At 40.3% G+C, this 19,054-nt stretch overlaps 1 protein-coding gene across 5 annotated transcripts in view; it reads left to right on the top strand.

The window, feature by feature from the left end:
- Positions 1 to 4,900, top strand: part of ebf2 (EBF transcription factor 2) — a 126,189-nt gene extending 121,289 nt beyond the window's left edge. For 3 of the 5 annotated variants that reach the window (XM_061906625.1, XM_061906628.1, XM_061906624.1), the window contains one exon: positions 3,543 to 4,900. In XM_061906625.1, the coding sequence (XP_061762609.1) occupies positions 3,543 to 3,766 (224 nt within the window). In that variant the 3' untranslated portion in view covers positions 3,767 to 4,900. The remainder of the gene's footprint in view (positions 1 to 3,542) is intronic. The other 2 variants (XM_061906627.1, XM_061906626.1) reach the window with 1 other exon arrangement.
- The last annotated feature ends 14,154 nt before the right edge of the window (positions 4,901 to 19,054 follow it).

Genomic DNA, 19,054 nt, shown 5'->3' with positions numbered 1-19,054 from the left:
AAAATTGGTATCAGTATCAATTCCCAGGTATGGAGAATTAGTACCGAATCTGTTCAAATGTGAACGGTACCCATCCCCTACACCAAACTCCTAATCAGCTCAGTTTTAAATGTTGCAATAAGTAATTACGATTTATCTTAAAAAAAACAATTAATACTTACTGCCACACACAAACGTATGGAAAATTGGTACCGTTGTTGAATACCAGTATCAATTCCCAGATATGAGGAATTAATACCGAATCAGTTCAAATGTGAACAGTACCCATCCCCTACTCCAAACTCCCTGAGGACTTTTTTGTCCTTTAGCTGCTCTATATCTATGAAATTAAGTACTGTATTTTACGCACTATGAGGCGCACCTAAAAACCAAAAATGTTCTCAAAAGCTGACAGTGCGCCTTATAATCCGGGGCGCCTTATATATGGCCCGATATTGAGCCACAACAGGTCTAACAACTACGGTAAGCAGCCGCCGATTTCGTTTTCCTCCGTAGGAGAAGAAGCGCGCGGTGCATGCTGGGATATATGACTGCGCCAGGCCGTGCCGTTTCATTTCCATTTGTGTGTTTAAATGTAAAGACCCCAAAAGGGCTCCTATTGAGAGACATTATTTCAGGAAAGCGGGAATTGTCACTGAACTGCTAGACAACAGCAGCGACACTGACTCCATTAACGATGTCTCGAAATAGTGCAAAGCAATAACAATATATCAATAACTCAACGTTGCTCAAACGTTAATGTCACACAACACAACACACAAAATAAACATGTAAAGCTCACTTTATTAAGTTATTCCTCATCCACGAATCCCTCGAATTCTCCGTCTTACTATACGAAATAGGCGGCTGCTTACCGTAGAAGAGGAAGCGCACTTCTTCTTCCACGGTAAGCAGCCGCCTATTTCGAGTGTTACTATATTGTGATTGCACTAACGTTTGATTTACCGTAACAGTATCAGACAGTTTTTTACGTGTTTATTGAATCAGGGAAAATAATAAAACAGCTCTGTATTCATTTTGGGAGTGAACGGAGTTGTCAGAACGCTGGTTTGTAATCTATTAATAAAGTTTGACTGACCTATCTGACATTCCCTTTAGCGCAGCTCCATCTAATGGATGCATAACGTAACCCCAGCCTCTACTGTAGCATCTATTCTATGCGCTAGAGATGCGCGGATAGGTAATTATATCATCCGCAACCGCATCACTATAGTCGTCATCCACCCGCCACCCACCCGAACCAACATTTCATCGAACCCACACCCGCCCGTTGTTATATATCTAATATAGATGATGCAAGGCATTAGTGAGGTTAGAAAGTGTAACTCCCTCCAAATAGCACAGACACAATGGCTTTCTTGAACTGATTTATTTGAAGGCTTACTGTCCCTTCAAATTCACCGTGAAAACTGTAATAAATAAAGCACGTTACAAACGTAAAAATAATAACATGCACACCATGTGGATCAAACATTTTACCAAGTAAAATACCAACAAATTACAAATACCTCGTTGGCCATACCCGGAAGTAGCTTCCTTACATCCGTCGACAGACCAAACGAGACACTTCAAAATAAAAGTATGCCCACATACTGTTCCAAAGAGTGCTGCTCGTTTTTCGTATGTGGGTAACAACATTTAACTATTTATAAATGGTTGATTTCTATAGGCTAGTAAGGTAAAGTGTTGTACCTGACAAGTTTGGGCTACCTTGCTTCTGCAGCCTTCATCAGAGGTGTCACGTGATGTTAGCGTGAAGTTGTCTGTGACATGTTATATGGATTGTACCATCAAGAATTGTCAGGTACAACACTTTACCTACTAGCCTGTATAAATCAACCATTTATAAATACACGTCAGTAGGCTAAAGGAACCTCTTCAACATAACATTTAACTATGTATAATGTAGCGGCTGGCTACGGGGTGTTAGCCAATGACTTTGGCTGGGGGGCGGGACTTCCGGGAGAGATAGGGAAGTGACGTTATCGACAGGAAGTGAGAGTTCGAGTTGTCCCGGGAAAAGCGTTAGAGACATGAGAGCTGTTGTGTGGTTGTATTACAGCTTGTGCAATAAAGACAAGACAAACGAAGAAGTTTTATGAGCTTACATTCCAGGGATTATTACAATATACATTTCTGAATTGGTTCAACCGCCACCCGCCCGAATCTATTTAAAATCTATTTTTTCGTCATGTCACCTGCCCGACCCGCGGACTCCGCGGTTGTGACCGCAAACCGCGCATCTCTACTATGCTCTTTATAATGCGGTGCACCTTATATATGAACAAAATATTAAAATAGGCCATTCATTGAAGGTGCGCCTTATAATCCGGTGCGCTTTATAGTGCGGAAAATACAGTAATCCCTAGAGAGATAACATATACTGAATGGATGATTAGTCCATCCATCCATCCCTTTTATACCGCTTATTCCCTATAACAGGGGTGTCAAACTCAAATACAGAGTGGGGCAAAATTTAAAACCGAACAAAGCCGCGGGCCAAGGCTGAACAAATTAACCAATAGGGACCCAAACAAGTTTTGCATTGAACATTGAACAAGCAAGGCTTATATACAGTAACTTTATAGTGACATGCAAAATCGAGTTTCAATTAATAATAATGATAATTAAAAAATATCAATGGCATATCAAATAAAAGTTAAATACAAATTTAATGTCTCTTTTCTATTTGCAGCCTTCTGAGGTAAATATCAAAATATATTATAGCGTCCCGAAAGATTTAGTGCTGCAAGGGGTTCTGAGTATTTGTTCTGTTGTGTTTATGTTATGTTACAGTGCAGATGTTCTCCTGAAATGTGTTTGTCATTGTTGTTTGGTGTGTTTTCACAGTGTGGTGCATATTTGTAACAGTATTAAAGTTGTTTATACGGCCACCCTCAGTGTGACCTGTATGGCTGTTGACCAAGTATGCATTGCATTCACTTATGTGTGTGTAATAGCCGCATATATTATGCGAGTGGGCCTGCATGCTGTTTGTATGAAGGAAATGCAGACGTGACGACAGGTTGTAGAGAATACTAAAGGCAGTGCCTTTAACGCACGCCCTCAATATTGTTGTCCGGGTGGAAATCGGGAGAATGCTTGCCCCGGGAGATTTTCGGGAGGGGCACTGAACTTCGGGCGGATTGGTAAGTGTGAGAAATTGCGGCATTACAGTGGTACCGCTGCTGTGTAATAACGGCAGGCCAGCTGTAATGTTAGTTTGATATTGCCTCAAGGGCCAAATGAAATTACACGGCGGGCCAAAATTGGCCCGCGGGCCAGAGTTTGACACCCATGCCATATAGGGTCACGGGGGGCGCTGGTGGCTATCTCAGTTACAATTGGGCGGAAGGCGGCATACACCCTGGACAAATCGCCAACTCATCGCATGGATGATTAGTCGTTTTATGCATTTTTTTCAAAACAAAAGATAAATCAATCAAACCTTATTCTCAAATATCGCCCGACAGTAACTTCTTTTTCAACATGGCCGATGTGATGTCAAGGCTCGAGACTGACCTCCTGTTTCCTCTCCACAGTAATGCCCTCCAGTCCGACCATACCAGGAAGCTCCAGCTCTTCATCCCTCTTGCCGTTCTCCTCTTTCCCATCCGCTGCTAAACAGAAGAGTGCTTTTGCACCCGTGCTCAGGCCACAGGGCTCCCCTTCCCCTGCCTGCCCCGCCTCAGGAGGCAACAGCTTCAGAGGTAGCCATCCGACTCACTATCTGACCCCGCTCTCTGAACTTACGAATGCAGTCTAACCCCTTCTTCTAACCACACACGCACTCACAAAATCTTTGATTGAACAAGACACAGAAAGTGTGCAGTACGTTAATGCAAGATTAGAATCATAGATTTTGCATATTTTTTTCTCTCCAGCGATGACAGGCCTGGTTGTCCACCCGATGTAGCAAACCTACCCCACACCAGTGCTTCACTTAATCCCCTCCTTCGGCACTAAGGACAATTGATCAATAGCAAACTCTGCTCCCTGAGCCCATCCAGCCATTTCTTAGTCCCCCTGTCACCCAGGCGGATGAAACTATCCAAAGACGAGACATGTGTCCCCAGAGGCAGAGGCGATTACGTCAACCGACTTTTAGCTGAACAGACCGGACCATACCGCACTGTGTCAACCACGGAAAGAAAACCGCTCCGAATCCAACCGCAAGCTTCTAAAGCTCCGTGTTTACCTCCGGCCATGCTTTCCATGGCCCCAGCACCTGCCCAAACCCAGGACGTACACAGGAGCACTGATCGTTGGACGGCTCTGATAAGCAGGGTTCTATTTGTCTGTGTATGGACACTTTAAAACAGCATGAGTGTACACTGTCTGTGAGTTAGCGACATGTTTTTTGTAGTAGACTTTTTGAAGACAATTTACATTCCAGAAAATAGACCCCTTTATTTTTTGTTCTGATCTTTAAGATTTTACAAGGGAGAGTTCTTTGTCTTAAGGGTGATTTACTAAAGGAATTCATATATTGATTTATTTAAGTACAAGCAATTTAACTTATTATAGCTAGCTTAGGGAATAATATAAACATGTTTTATAAAAGTGCTCTTTTTTTTTTTTTTTTTTTTTTACTGTTGATTAAGTTAATTAAACAACAATTACCGTATCTTTCGGAGTATAAGTCGCTCCGGAGTATAAGTCGCACCTGCCGAAAATGCATAATAAAGAAGGAAAAAAACATATATACGTCGCACTTGAGTATAAGTCGCATTTTTGGGGGAAATTTTTTTGATAAAACCCAACACCAAGAATAGACATTCGAAAGGCAATTTAAAATAAATAAAGAATAGTGAACAGGTTGAATAAGTGTACTTTATATCAGTGGTCCCCAACCACCGATTGGTACCGGGCCGCAGAAGAATGTTTTATTAATTTTTATAAAAAATAAAATAAAAATAAAATGAAAAAAAAAAAAAAATGAAAAAAAAAAAAATATATATATATATATATATATATATATATATTTTTTTTTTTTTCATTAAATCAACATTAAAAACACAATATACACTTACAATTTGTGCACCAACCACAAAAACCTCCCTTTTTCATGACAAAAACGTCTCTTTTTCATGACAAAGAAAAAAAAAAATTTTAATTTTTTTTTTTAAATCAACATAAAAAAACACAATATACACTTACAATTTGTGCACCAACCACAAAAACCTCCCTTTTTCATGACAAAAACGTCCCTTTTTCATGACAAAGAAAAGAACCCAAAAATGTTAAAATGTTTTATTTTTTTTTTTTTTTATTAAATCAACATAAAAAACAAAATATACACTTACAATTAGTACACCAACCACAAAAACCTCCCTTTTTCATGACAAAAATGTCCCTTTTTCATGACAAAGAAAAAAAAAAAAAAAAATTATTTATTATTTTTTATTTATTTATTAAATCAACATAAAAATCACAATATACACTTACAATTAGTGCACCAACCACAAAAACCTCCCTTATTCATGACAAAAACGTCCCTTTTTCATGAAAAAAAAAAAAAAGATCCCGCCCGACTTCGGGCCGCGGGAGAAATTATTAAGCGTTGACCGGTCTGCAAATACAAAAAGGTTGGGGACCACTGCTTTATATGAGGCATAAATAACCAACTGAGAAGGTGCCTGGTATGTTAACGTAACATATTATGGTAAGAGTCATTCAAATAACTATAACATATAGAACATGCTATACGTTTACCAAACAATCTGTCACTCCTAATCGCTAAATCCGATGAAATCTTATACGTCCAGTCTCTTACGTGAATGAGCTAAATAATATTATTTGATATTTTACGGTAATGTGTTAATAATTTCACACATAAGTCGCTCCCGAGTATAAGTCGGAGCCCCGGCCAAACTATGAAAAAAACAGCGACTTATAGTCTAAAAAATACGGTATGTGTGGATTTCATCGAATTTGAAATAAAATATCCCCACTTTGCAAGGTATTTGCATTATGAGTAACACCACTAAAGAAGGTTATTGTCCTTGTGTAAAGGAAAGTGTTAGTTAGCCTTATTACATGTGTAACGCATGCATTGTTGAACCAATACGCTGTAATTAGGTCATCCAGCATTGCAAATCTGACACGATATAATACAAAATTAAAAAAAGATTTTTAGCTTCGTTAAACACGCGTCTGCAGAGCACAGGTTAGTCACTATGCAGTACAATACACAAAAGCACAATTATGCTCAATAGAAGAGTACAGCATAGTAAGTCTATGTTTACTTTGATATGACACCACGACACAAACATCGCTCAGGATGGGAACACAAAGAACACAAGAATCAAGTACATTTATACGATTTGTTTTTTAGACTTTGGTTGACTTTATTTATTTTAAAAATATATATATTAGCGATTTTAATATTCTGCTTTTGAACCCGTCCTTCTTTGAAATGGTACAAACATGGTGCAAATGTGATTTGTATATGATCTTAAGGTGTAATTATATTTTGTGCTCCAAATAAAACAATGAAGCAAATGTGTTGCCGTCTTATTTGTCTAAAAGGAATGCATTGGAAGTATTTCCACCTACGTTTTGCACCAGTCACCAGTGTGTCTGAGCAGCTTGTTCCACTATTTTGTATACATGTTTTGTATACTTAACTGACGAGCCGCAGCATCTTAATTGAGAGTGTTGGAAGACTGGGTAGAGCATGTCAAGATAAACAACAACACCCCCGTCCATCCCCCATCTTTTTCCCTCTCTCCTCTCCAATAAGCTTGCATGTCTCCGAGGACCCAGCCTCTGGGGGCCCCTGAGTGAGAACCACATGAGTCTTCCTTCAACACGGCCTCCTCCTCCACTTCTTTTTCCTATCTGTAAAAAAGCATGTGCCGTACAGTTTCCTTTTTTATTATTTTATATTTCTATAAACCCCTGGCACTGCTACCTCCCTACTTTTGGTGCTTCTCTTGGTTTTTTTTGTTCTCTCGAAATGGCCCTTCTTCACTAATGTAATTAGCCCTGGTAAAGAAGGGCAGTTAATTACCCACTCTATTTTGATCGGGTAATTAATGTAATGCCAGGATACAGCAAGTGTTTCATTAGCATAGCGCTCAAAGCAGTTGGGGGGCAGGGTAACGCCTATGATTGGGGGTCTTTTCAGGATATATTTATGGATCAACATTGGACATATGGAGCTAAACCACCAGGCAGCCATGTGACCTCCCCACTCAAAGTAGCTGCAGCTTCCTCCCTGACTATTCTCATCTTTGATACGCCGTTAATTTGACAAGTCTAAAGTCCGCTTTGTTCCTGACGCCTCGGCGATCATCTCAGCGAGGGCTCCTACGTGCCCAGCGGTGCAGGAGCATATGCTCATCCTGGCTGTTGCCGTTGTCGTGGCTGCGTCAGAGCCGTTTACTGCCTTCTGATCACAGTTTGGATAAAGACAAGACGAGCCGCCACCTGCTACGGAGGCGGTACACGTAACGCTGCGCCGTTTGAGAGGAAACCCAGCATCTGCTCTAATGAGAACATAGACTATATCATGGGGGTCAAACTCTGGCCCGCGGGCCAAATTTGGCCCGCTGTGTAATTTAATTTGGCCCTTGAGGCTATATCAAATTAACATTACAGCTGGCCCTCCGTTATTACACAGCAGCGGTGCCGCTGTAACACCCCAATATCTCACACTTGCCAATCCTCCCGAAGTTCAGTGCCCCTCCCGAAAATCTCCCGGGGCAAGCATTCTGCCGATTTCCACCCGGACAACAATATTGAGGCCGTGCCTTAAAGGCACTGCCTTTAGCATTCTCTACAACCTGTCGTCACGTCCGCATTTTCTCCATACAAACAGCGTGCAGACCCACTCGCATAATATATGCGGCTATTACACACACATAAGTGAATTCAAGGCATACTTGGTCAACAGCGATACAGGTCACACTGCGGGTGGCCGTATAAACAACTTTAACACTGTTACAAATATGCGCCACACTGTGAACTCACACCAAACAAGAATGACGAACACATTTCGGGAGAACATCTGCACTGTAACATAACGTAAACACAACAGAACAAATACCCAGACCCCCCTTGCAGCACTAACTCTTTCGGCACGCTACAATATATTTTGATATTTACCTCAGAAGACTGCAAATAGAAAAGAGGCATTAAATTTGTATTTAAGTTTTATTTGATATGCTATTGATATTTTTTAATTATTATTATTTGAAACTCGATTTTGCATGTCACTATAAAGTTATGTAAGCCTTGCTTGTTCAGTGTTCAATGCAAAACTTGTTTGGGTCCCTATTAAAAAGTTAATTTGTTCTACCTTGGCCCGCGGCTTTGTTCAGTTTTAAATTTTGGCCCACTCTGTATTTCAGTTTGACACCCCTGGACTATATCATGTTTTATTATTGACACTGCACATGTATTGATGAGTTCCACATTGAGCGTACAGTACTGTCACCTTCTCAATACAAGAAAACAAAAAACACCCATCCCCAGTTTTACTCTCAAGGGAGATGTTTGTGTTTATATACCCAATTAGCCCTCCGGCCACAGCATGGCCATGCATTAGGCTGACATTAGCCCCCGGGTGTATGCAATGGGTGTGAGTAAAATTCGCTGCACCCCTTTCTCATTTGAGCCATGCCTTATTAGGCGCTGTGGGGCTAAGCTTGACAGGGGCAGCCCACTGTTTTGTCAAAAAGATTGGCTTCCACGCACAGCCAGTGTCCTTTGACTTGAGTCGGTCAGTAAAAGCTGCATTGTTGCCCATTAGGCCATTGGACCTCAATTCCTTTTTTTCTAAAATGAATCTCCTACCCCTTATGCCATTCCCTTGGGTGTCAGTAGAGTGGGGTGGCAGATGGGACAGACACAGAGCCGCCCCACGAGACCACCCCTCCGGCCCCCCTCCCCAGCAACACACACAAACACATATAGGTGCACACACTCAGACATGCATGTATACACATATGCATAAGTAGAACAAAAAACACACAGCAGCAGCAGCAGCAACACATAACTTCCCTGCCCCCAGACGCAAGCCTCATCTGTCAGCCTGCCTCTTTTGTCCCATGCACAGGATGATGTTCTGTGAAGGCTTGGGTGATGTCTCTGTCCCTGCCTCTCAATCTGTGCATGTGTGCGCACAAAGCGCTGAAAAGTAATCGCCTATAGCATGGGTGTCAAACTCTGGCCCACGGGCCAAATTTGGCCCTTGAGGCAACATCAAATTAACATTAGGTCTGGCCCACCGGTATTATACAGCGGCAGAGCGGCTGTAACACCGCATTCGCCGCTAATACTCATACTTGCCAAACATTCTGCAACCAAGGCTGCAAATAAAAAAGAGACATTAAATGTTTTATTAAAATTTTATTTAATATACCATTGATGTCTTTCGTTTGTTTTTTGAAAGTTGAATTTTGCACTATTGAGTTATATAAGTAGTGGTTGTTCCTTATTCATTGTTAAAGCAAATCAGTGTAGCAAACTGAGCAATAATTAACAATTTATTCATGCACTTTCTCTTCCTACTTTTAAGGCTTGAATGTTTGATTAGTTCATTATTGTTATTTTATTTTCAAATTTGTTTTTAGCTTGTGGAAAAAGTTTATTTTGATATTTACCTCAGAAGGCTGCAAATAGAAAAGAGAAATTCAATTTTTATTTCAATTTTATTTGATATGCCATTGATATTTTTTAATTATTATTATTATTTGAAACTGGATTTTGCATGTCACTATAAAGTTATATAAGCCTTGCTTGTTAAATATTCAATGCAAAATTTGTTTGGGTCCCTATTAAAAGGTTCATTTGTTCAACCTCGGCCCCCGGCTTTGTTCAGTTTAAAATGTTTGCCCACTCTGTATTTGAGTTTGACATCCCTGGCCTATAGAACGATTGCCCGATATCATCAAAAAGTCGTTTATAACATCCTTTTTATGTTGTCAAAGCCTTGTGATGACAAAACTGGACGGTTTACATGGCATTTTTTTTTTATGTAGCTTACAAGTGTCGTTTTGTCCATTTGTTTACATTGCAACAATTCTAAAGCGTGACAAAGCAAAACAAAAAGCTCAAAACAACAACTCTATGGTCTGCATCCTGCAAGTGGTCTGTTAAAGGGAAACTGCACTTTTTTGTCGCATTTTGCCCATCATCGACAATCCTTATGTGAGATAACAACACACATCTTTCCCATTTGTGTGCATTTTAGATATTGAAAAACTGTTTGGAAGAGGCAGCAAACAATGCAGGTATTGGAGAAAGGATCTATTCTGCCTATAAAAGCCTCTACAAACAATCAATCAATCAATGTTTACTTATATAGCCCTAAATCACTAGTGTCTCAAAGGGCTGCACGAACCACAACACAAACCACTACGACATCCTCGGTAGGCCCACATAAGGGCAAGGAAAACTCACACCCAGTGGGACGTCGGTGACAACGATGACTATGAGAACCTTGAAGAGGACGAAAGCAATGGATGTCGAGCGGGTCTAACATGATACTGTGAAAGTTCAATCCATAATGGATCCTACACAGCCGCGAGAGTCCAGTCCAAAGCGGATCCAACACAGCAGCGAGAGTCCCGTTCACAGCGGAGCCAGCAGGAAACCATCCCAAGCGGAGGCAGATCAGCAGCGCAGGGATGTCCCAAGCCGATACACAGGCGAGTGGTTCATCCTGGGTCCCGACTCTGGACAGCCAGTACGTCATCCATGGCCACCGGATCGGACCGGACCCCCTCCACAAGGGAGAGTGGGACATAGGAGAAAAAGAAAAGAAACGGCAGATCAACTGGTCTAAAAAGGGAGTCTATTCAAAGGCTAGAGTATACAAATGAGTTTTAAGGTGACACTTAAATCCAAGAACCTAAAACACTGCAGGATGTAAGTATGTACTGTATGCAATGCAGTAAAAGGCATATTTATTATAACTATCCATCCATCCATTTTCTTCCGCTTGTCCCTTTCAGGATCGCGTGCTGGAGCCGATCTCAGGTGCATTTGGGTGGAAGGCAACTCAGATAGACAACATTCACACTCACATTCACACTTTAGTGTTCCCTATCAACCTATCCCCAGGTGCATGTCTTTGGAAGTGGCAGGAAGTAGGCGTACCTGGAGGGAACCCGCACAGTCTCAGGGAGAACATGCAAATGCCACACAGAAAGATCCCGAGCCTAGGATCGAACCCAGGACCTTTGTATTGTGAGGCACACGCACTAACTCCAAAATTAACAGGTCTGTCATGATCTGGCTGCCGGCTATCTTTATTTTGTTGCACTGCCTGGTTTCTAGGTCAAGAGGTGCAGCCACCTGCGTGCACAGCTGATACTCATTCCCAACTGACTACTTGAGCGCTCCAGTCCCTTCACTCGGCACCAGTCGATTCCTGATGTTTCACCCTTCCAGTCGTTTTTATCTCCTATGCGTTGACTCCACTCGTGCTCGTCGTTCCCTGTGGCTCAGTGTCGGTTCCTTTTCTCGCAGCACGGTGGTACAGGTGTCAGTATGTTTGCCTCGCAATACAAAGGTCCTGGGTTTGATTCTGGGCTCGGGATCTTTCTCTGTGGAGTTTGACCGCATGGGTTCCCTCTGGGTACTCCGGGTTCCCCCCACCTCCAAAGACACGCATCTGGGGATGGGTTGATTGGCAACACTAAATTGGTCCGAGTGTGTGAATGTTGTCTGTCTATCTGTGTTGGACCTGTGATGAGTTGGCAACTTGTCCATGGTGTACATCGCCTTCCGCCCGTGTGCAGCTAGGATAGGCTCCATAGGAGACAAGCAGTAGGAAATGGATACATGGATGGACACCTTAAGTGTGCATCCTTATTTATTTTTTCCTCACTCCATTTGAGTCCTCTTTTGTTATTAATCCTTATGTATTTTCTGCTCTAACTAAACTGATCATCTCATTAATCACAACAAATTATCACACAAATCATGTACAGACTTAGATCAATCATGCGGTTTATTTTTACGGTACTACCTTTTTTACCTTAACTGCCACAAATAAATATATACATATATATATATATATATATATATATATATATATATATATATTATATATATATATATGTATATATATATATATATATATATATATATATATATATATATATATATATATATATATATATATATATATATATAATCAAATTCAGAAGTGTGATTAATCTGATGAAAGTGAACATTGGACAGCCCTAATTACAAAATGTAATTTTTACAGTATTTTGTTCATTTAAAAAATAACTGATATTATTACCAAGAAGCAGTGAAATGGAAGAGCAAATAGGTATAAAGTACAGAATGTCAGGGCTTGGAATAAGGAGTGCACTCAGACGCAGAGATGAGGTTCTAACAAAGCTTTTATTTTGAAACCACTTTTTAACCTCCAGAGCCAGAGTATTACGCGCTGAATGATTAACAAAAAAAGTCTGCGGAAATAATTCCGGAAAAAGATAAAGCAAAAATCACTCCAAAAAATAGGAGGAAAAAAATAACAAAGGACGATCTATTATTAAAGTCGTATCTACTATAACAAATAACACAAAACGCTCCAACAGGAAGAAGAACAAAAAAAGGCTATAACTTAATACTTAATAAAGATAAACAAAAAAAACACTCAATCTATGAGGAAGAAACGGAATTTAGAAAAATTACAAAAACTCACCAAATAGGTTGGACGTGGGCTAGAATAACGAAGGTTGCTCAAAGGAGGACAAAAGTATAATTCAAAATTACAGCAATAGAATTCTTGTTCCAAGGAAGTAAACATGGGGAGAAGCAAGGCATGGACACAAACATGGACATGGACATGGAGGCTAGATAGACACGAAAGCTCGAGACAATCTGGCACAGAAAAAGGGGAGGCAGGAGCTTACATGGAACATGAGAGTAATGGGAAACAGGTGGAAACAATCACGGGTCAGGGATGACGGAAGGGCCCGTGATCACGGTGTGACACTGAATGAAAATGTAAATGTTGACACTAAAAATTAGGGATGTACAATACATTTTGTTTTCAAGCCGATACACAAAACCATTTAACTTATATAGTTTTTGCACTTTTCACTACGACTGGTTTTGTGACAGCTTTTTAGCAGCAGTCATTTTTGTAGGCTTTTGTAAGTCATCTTCGACTAAGGATTGTCATAGTCAAATCTGATTTGTTCGATTTTTCCCATATTCGACGATCAAATAAATATATGGTACAGCTATTTGGGATATATCCACACAAATTAACTAATTGTGATGAGAGGTTGTCCTACAAACTGGTCACTCGGTGTCAGTATGTCACATAGATGTAAATATAGCCGCTACAGGAAGTACAAAAAATGAACTGTGACTCTCCTAAGGTTCATAAAAACAGCTTATGAAAATAATTTCATTAAAGAGAACAAAACAAAAGGAATTTTTCACCCTAAAGAAATAAAATTGAAAATGGTAGAGTTAGGATGGCTTGTTAAAGTTAAAGTTAAAGTACCAATGATTGTCACACATACACACTGGGGTGACATTTGCCCTTGGTCACCCCTGGGATGTGAGGGGAGCAGTGAGCAGCAGCGGTGCCGCGCCCAGGAATAATTTTTGGTGATTTAAGCCCCAATTCCAATCCTTGATGCTGAGTGCAAAGCATGGAGGTAATGGGTCCCAATTTTATAGTCCTTAGTACAACTCGGCTGGGGTTTTAACTCACAACCTACAAATCTCAGGGCGGACACTCCAACCACTAGGCCACTGAGTACGTCTGCGAGGTTGATAGTGGATTCAGACTTTTCGGAATCGAATCGGCGAATAGTCGACTATTCTAAGACACACCTAGGGCGGTATAGCTCGGTTGGTAGAGTGGCCGTGCCAGCAACTTGGGAGTTGCAGGTTCGACTCCCACCTCCGCCATCCTAGTCACTGCCGTTGTGTCCTTGGGCAAGACACTTTACCCACCTGCTCCCAGTGCCACCCACGCTTGTTTAAATGTAACTTAGATATTGGGTTTCACTATGTAAAGCGCTTTGAGTCACTAGAGAAAAGTGCTATATAAATATAATTCACTTCACTTCACAACAGTTTTCAACTTTGTCAAAGAAGACGTTCTATCAGATATAGAACCCTACACTCTTCACAACGTACATAAATAAACATACTTTGAGCACACGTAAAATCCACAGATGTATTTTGTGGCTGTCACCACTTAAGCCACTTGTTTACTCATATCTACTCAATTAGTAATACTTGTATTGAAGACAAATTCTGACCAAAAGCATATAATTCAATAGCATTTTTTAAAAGGGGAGCCAAGATGAATTCTTTTTTTTTTTTTCAATTTTCTTTCAGTATGGTGCAGGTTATGTAGGTGTGCTATTCTTGTACTTCTTCGCTAAGTCGGTCACGTACATGTACACAAACATCTGGTCATGTTTTTAAATCATTTTGGTAATGACTTTCTATATTGTTTGTTTGTTGGTGTTTTTGTTTATTTAGGGTGTCTCTTTAGTAAATCGAAGGATTTTATTTTGATGCCAGAGCTTTATTTTGAAGAGTACAGGAAGTCAGTCTGCTCTTGTATACATGCGCTTTACAGAGAAGTTTGTTACGGTAGAAAAAGAGGCCTGTCGTCAGTCTAACGCGTGTTAAATACTTTATAGCTCTTGGCTGAGAAGACATAAAGGTATGTAGTTGGAGCATAAAGGTTCATATATTTGTTGCTTATGTCTTATTGTGTTGGTGGCGTTTTATGTAATTGTACTGCTAAGCCACCTGTTTCATATTAATTGATGCCTATTTTTTATAATATGACAATCTATCAGTGGTGTGCCGTCAAGGCCAGCGTGGCCTTCTCTGGTGGCCTAACAGTGTTTTTCAACCACTGGCCCGTGGGAGATTATCTAATTTCACCTACGTATTTGGGGTAAAAACTGTTTCTTGCAAACCAGTAATTGTAGTCTGCAAATGATGTGTTGTTGTTGAGTGTCGGTGTTGTCTAGAGTAACCGTGTAATACTGTCCCATATCAGTAGGTGGGAGCCGGTAGCTAATTGCTTTGTAGATGTTGGAAACAGCATTAGGCAGTGTGCAGGTGAAAAGGTATTTAATGCTTAAACAAAAAAATAAACAAAAGGTGAGTGTCCCTTAGGGAAGTCGATGCGGAACAAAACTAAAACTGAACTACAAAATAAAAACAAAACCAGAATGCTGGACGACAGCAAAGACTTACTGCGGAGCAAAGACGGCGTCCACAAAGTACATCCGTACATGACAATCAACGATGTACCCACAAAGAAGGATAAACCATCCATTTGTCTGTCTACCGGTTATTCCCTTCGGGGCCACAGGGGGCGCTGGAGCCTATCTCAGCTACAATCGGGCGGAAGGCGGGGCACACCCTGGACAAGTCGCCAGAACATCACAGGGTGAAAACAACTGAAATATTCTTGATTGCTAAAACAAAATAGATGCGGGAAATATCGCTCAAAGTAAGACATGAAACTGCTACAGGAAAATACCCCAAAAGATAGAAGCGCAAGACAAGAAGTAAAACACTACACACAGGAAAAATGCAAAAAATAAGTTAGGGCGTGATTTGGTAGGTAGTGACAGTACACCTACTTTGAGACAAGAGTTATAGTGATGCATGCTTGGTTATGCTTTAAAGTCATATCCAACAATTGCGACAATGACTTTTTACTTTCAACTGAGTTTCGTTTTTTAGTGATTTCTCCTGGTGGTGTGCCTCCGGATTTTTCTAACACAAAAAATGTGCTTTGGCTCAAAAAAGGTTGAAAAACACTGGCCTAACATAACCACAAATCTTAATCATAATTAATGATAAAAGTAATTTTTTTAATTTACTTTCCAGAAATATCTCAGTGTTCATATTCTCTTCATGTCATATTATGCTCCTTCCAGTGTTGTTGTTTTTAGTTTTAGTCTGTATCCAATCAGAATTCCGCTAGTTTATGTTGCTATGTTGTACGTAATCTGCCGGGGCCTTCAGAATCAACAATGCAGGCGTCCGTGCACTGTAAGTGAACGGACACAAATATGTGAATGACAGTTGCGATGGCCACTCAGATCACCAGTTGTTGTCAGTAAGGCCTTCTCGCTGGCTTAAGGCAGATATATTGTTATGTTATAAGCTAAGTAACATAAGAACACCATTTCCTGGCATGCCACAGCAGTAAAGCCCATGCACAGTAGCCCTGTTTAGGTTGTTGAATGTAGACAAGCCGGCAGCTGGAAGTTATTGACAAGCACGCCGTGTAGTAAAAATTTAAAGGCCTACTGAATTGAGAGTTTCTTATTTAAACGGGGTTAGCAGGTCCATTCTATGTGTCAGACTTGATCATTTCGCGATATTGCCATACTTTTGCTGAAAGGATTTAGTAGAGAACATCGACGAGAAAGTCTGGTCGCTAATAAAAAAGCCTTGCCTTTACTGGAATTAGCAGACGATGTGCGCGTGACGTCACGAGTTGTAGGGCTCCTCACATCCTCACATTGTTTACTGTCTAATCATAGCCTCCAGCAGCAAGAGCTATTCGGACCGAAAAAGCGACAATTTCCCCATTATATGAGCGAGGATGAAAGATTTGTGGATAAGGAAAGTTAGAGTGAGGCACAAAAAAAAAAAAAAAGAAAAGGCGACGGCTCCAGTGTGAATGTTTCAGATATAATTAGACACATTTACTAGGATAATTCTGGAAGATCCCTTATCTGCTTATTGTTTTAATATTGTTTTAGTGAGATTGTAAAGTAATATCTGAAAGTCGGATGGCTGCAGTGAACGCCAGTGTCTCTTAGCGAAGCCGAGGAGCCAAGATCACAGCTGCCTTTTTTAGCTGCAGGAGGAAGTCCCATAATCCACTGAAGTGTCAGGTAAGAACCGACTTAATATCACAATTTTCCCATCCAAAAACTTGCTGGTTGACGTAGAGAAACATGTCCGCTCTGTGTTAAAGCTTCACAACAAACAAAGAAACACTGGCTGTGTTTCGGTGCTGAAGGCAGCTGTAATCCACCGCTTTCCACCAACGGCATTATTCTTTATAGTCTCCATTATTAATTGAACAAATTGCAAAAGATTCAGCAACACAGATGTCCAATTTACTGTGTATTTATGCGATGAAAAGAGACTACTTTTAGCTGTGTGTGGTGCTGGGCTAATATGTCCGCTACAACCCGAGACGTCACGCGCACTCGTCATCATACGCTTCGTCATTCCGCGACGTTTTCAACAAGAAACTCCGCCATAAATTTAAAATTGCAATTTAGTAAACTAAAAAGGCCGTATTGGCATGTGTTGCAATGTAAATATTTCATCATTGATATATAAACTATCAGACTGCGTGGTCGGTAGTAGTGGGTTTCAGTAGGCCTTTAAGAACTCAGGCAACACGCCTCGTCTGCATTAATTTTCTTGAGGGAACTCTCCTGAAGGAATTAATAAAGTACTATCTATCCAACTATCTATTTTACGATCAGACAAGACAACACATATATTTGTAAGGCCATTTTTAAGAAGGCTATTTAAAGAGAAACTACATCTCGTGAGACGGACGATGTCGGCTAACCCCGGAAGTTAGATCAGCTGTCCCTATTTGGAAAGGCACGGCTCGCCACTGCAATATATTAATGTCATAAAGCAAAAATTATTGTGTTAGGCATTTGTTTTTGATTGATTGCTATCAATATCCTCAAACACAAATCTTTCATCCTCGCTCAAATTAATGGGGAAAATGTCGTTTTCTCGGTACGAATAGCTCTTTTTGTTGGAGGCTCCCATCAAAAACAATGTGAGGATGTGAGGAGCCATCAACGGGTGACGTCATCCTCTGCGAGTTCCGGTAAAGGCAAGGCTTTTCTGTTAGCGACCAAAAGTTGCGAACTTTATCGTGGATGTTCTCTACTAAATCCTTTCAGCAAAAATATGGCAATATCGCGAAATTATTAAGTATGACACATAGAATGGACCTGCTATCCCCGTTTGAATAAGAAAATCTAATTTCAGTAGGCCTTTAAGTCGGGGTCCACGTAAATCAATTCATGGTAGTGTTTGTAGTGTTTGATACATAATAAATGTAAAAGCGGTGTGCGATAATTCCATAAGAAATATTGTCATTTAAAAAAATTGTCCTCATAGTTTGAAAAACAATATGTCTGTTAAGCTATTAGCTAATGGTAGCGAGTGAACCACGGGATGTTATGCGAATCTTACAGGCTACTTCTAGTGATGTGCCATACTACTGATTTTCTTTCCGATTCGATACCGAATAAAGTTCAAAATGTGTATTAGAACAATACCTTGTTCTAATACACATAAGTTTTCTGGTAAAATTGAAAACGTACTGTATTTCAGGTGTTGCTGCTCTTGTGGAATCATTCAAACGATTTAATATCATAGGCCGAAACTAATGGAAATCTCTTTCTGCACTGAATGCGTTATATTATTTTTATTTACCTCACTATGTGGTCTCTCCAAACAGCCTACAAAAAAAGGATACATACAATTGTTGTTTTATTATAGTTAATGACTCATTGTAATTCCCAGTAATTTCCTTGCCTGTGCATTACGTACATCAGGGGTGTCAAAGTTATTTTAGTTCAGGGGCCACATTGAAGAAAATCTATTCCAAAGTGGGCCGCAATGGTAAAATCATGGCATGATAACTTAAAATGAAAGACAAGTCCAGGTTGATTTTTTTGTTATACTTTGGCCAAAAATAGAACAAGCACATTCTGAAAACGTACAAATCACAAATAATCCTCTGGACAAAACACTTCAAGTTTCAGAAAATTCTAAGGAAATTGGTGCAGCTTCAAAAACACAATGAGCTTAGACTTCGTCTCAGTGTATCTACAAAGCCAGGAATAAACTTTAGGTCACAGTCTTTCTGGGATTGAACAGAAAACACAACATGTAAACTCTTCTAGGTATGAAATCCCTCCTTTGTCAGGTCCACGTATCAATCCAGTGATAACTCCACAAACCGTGAGAAACGGAGGTAAAAACTATTCAAAAGGGTTTTGTTGACTTTTCTCGGCAACAAGGGTGCCAAATG

The sequence above is a fragment of the Nerophis ophidion genome, linkage group LG07 (genome assembly GCF_033978795.1).
Source record: "Nerophis ophidion isolate RoL-2023_Sa linkage group LG07, RoL_Noph_v1.0, whole genome shotgun sequence".
Classification (NCBI taxonomy): Eukaryota; Metazoa; Chordata; class Actinopteri; order Syngnathiformes; family Syngnathidae; genus Nerophis; species Nerophis ophidion.
The sequence above is the reverse complement of the archived record's forward strand: the minus strand, read 5'-3'. Positions and strand labels throughout refer to the sequence as shown.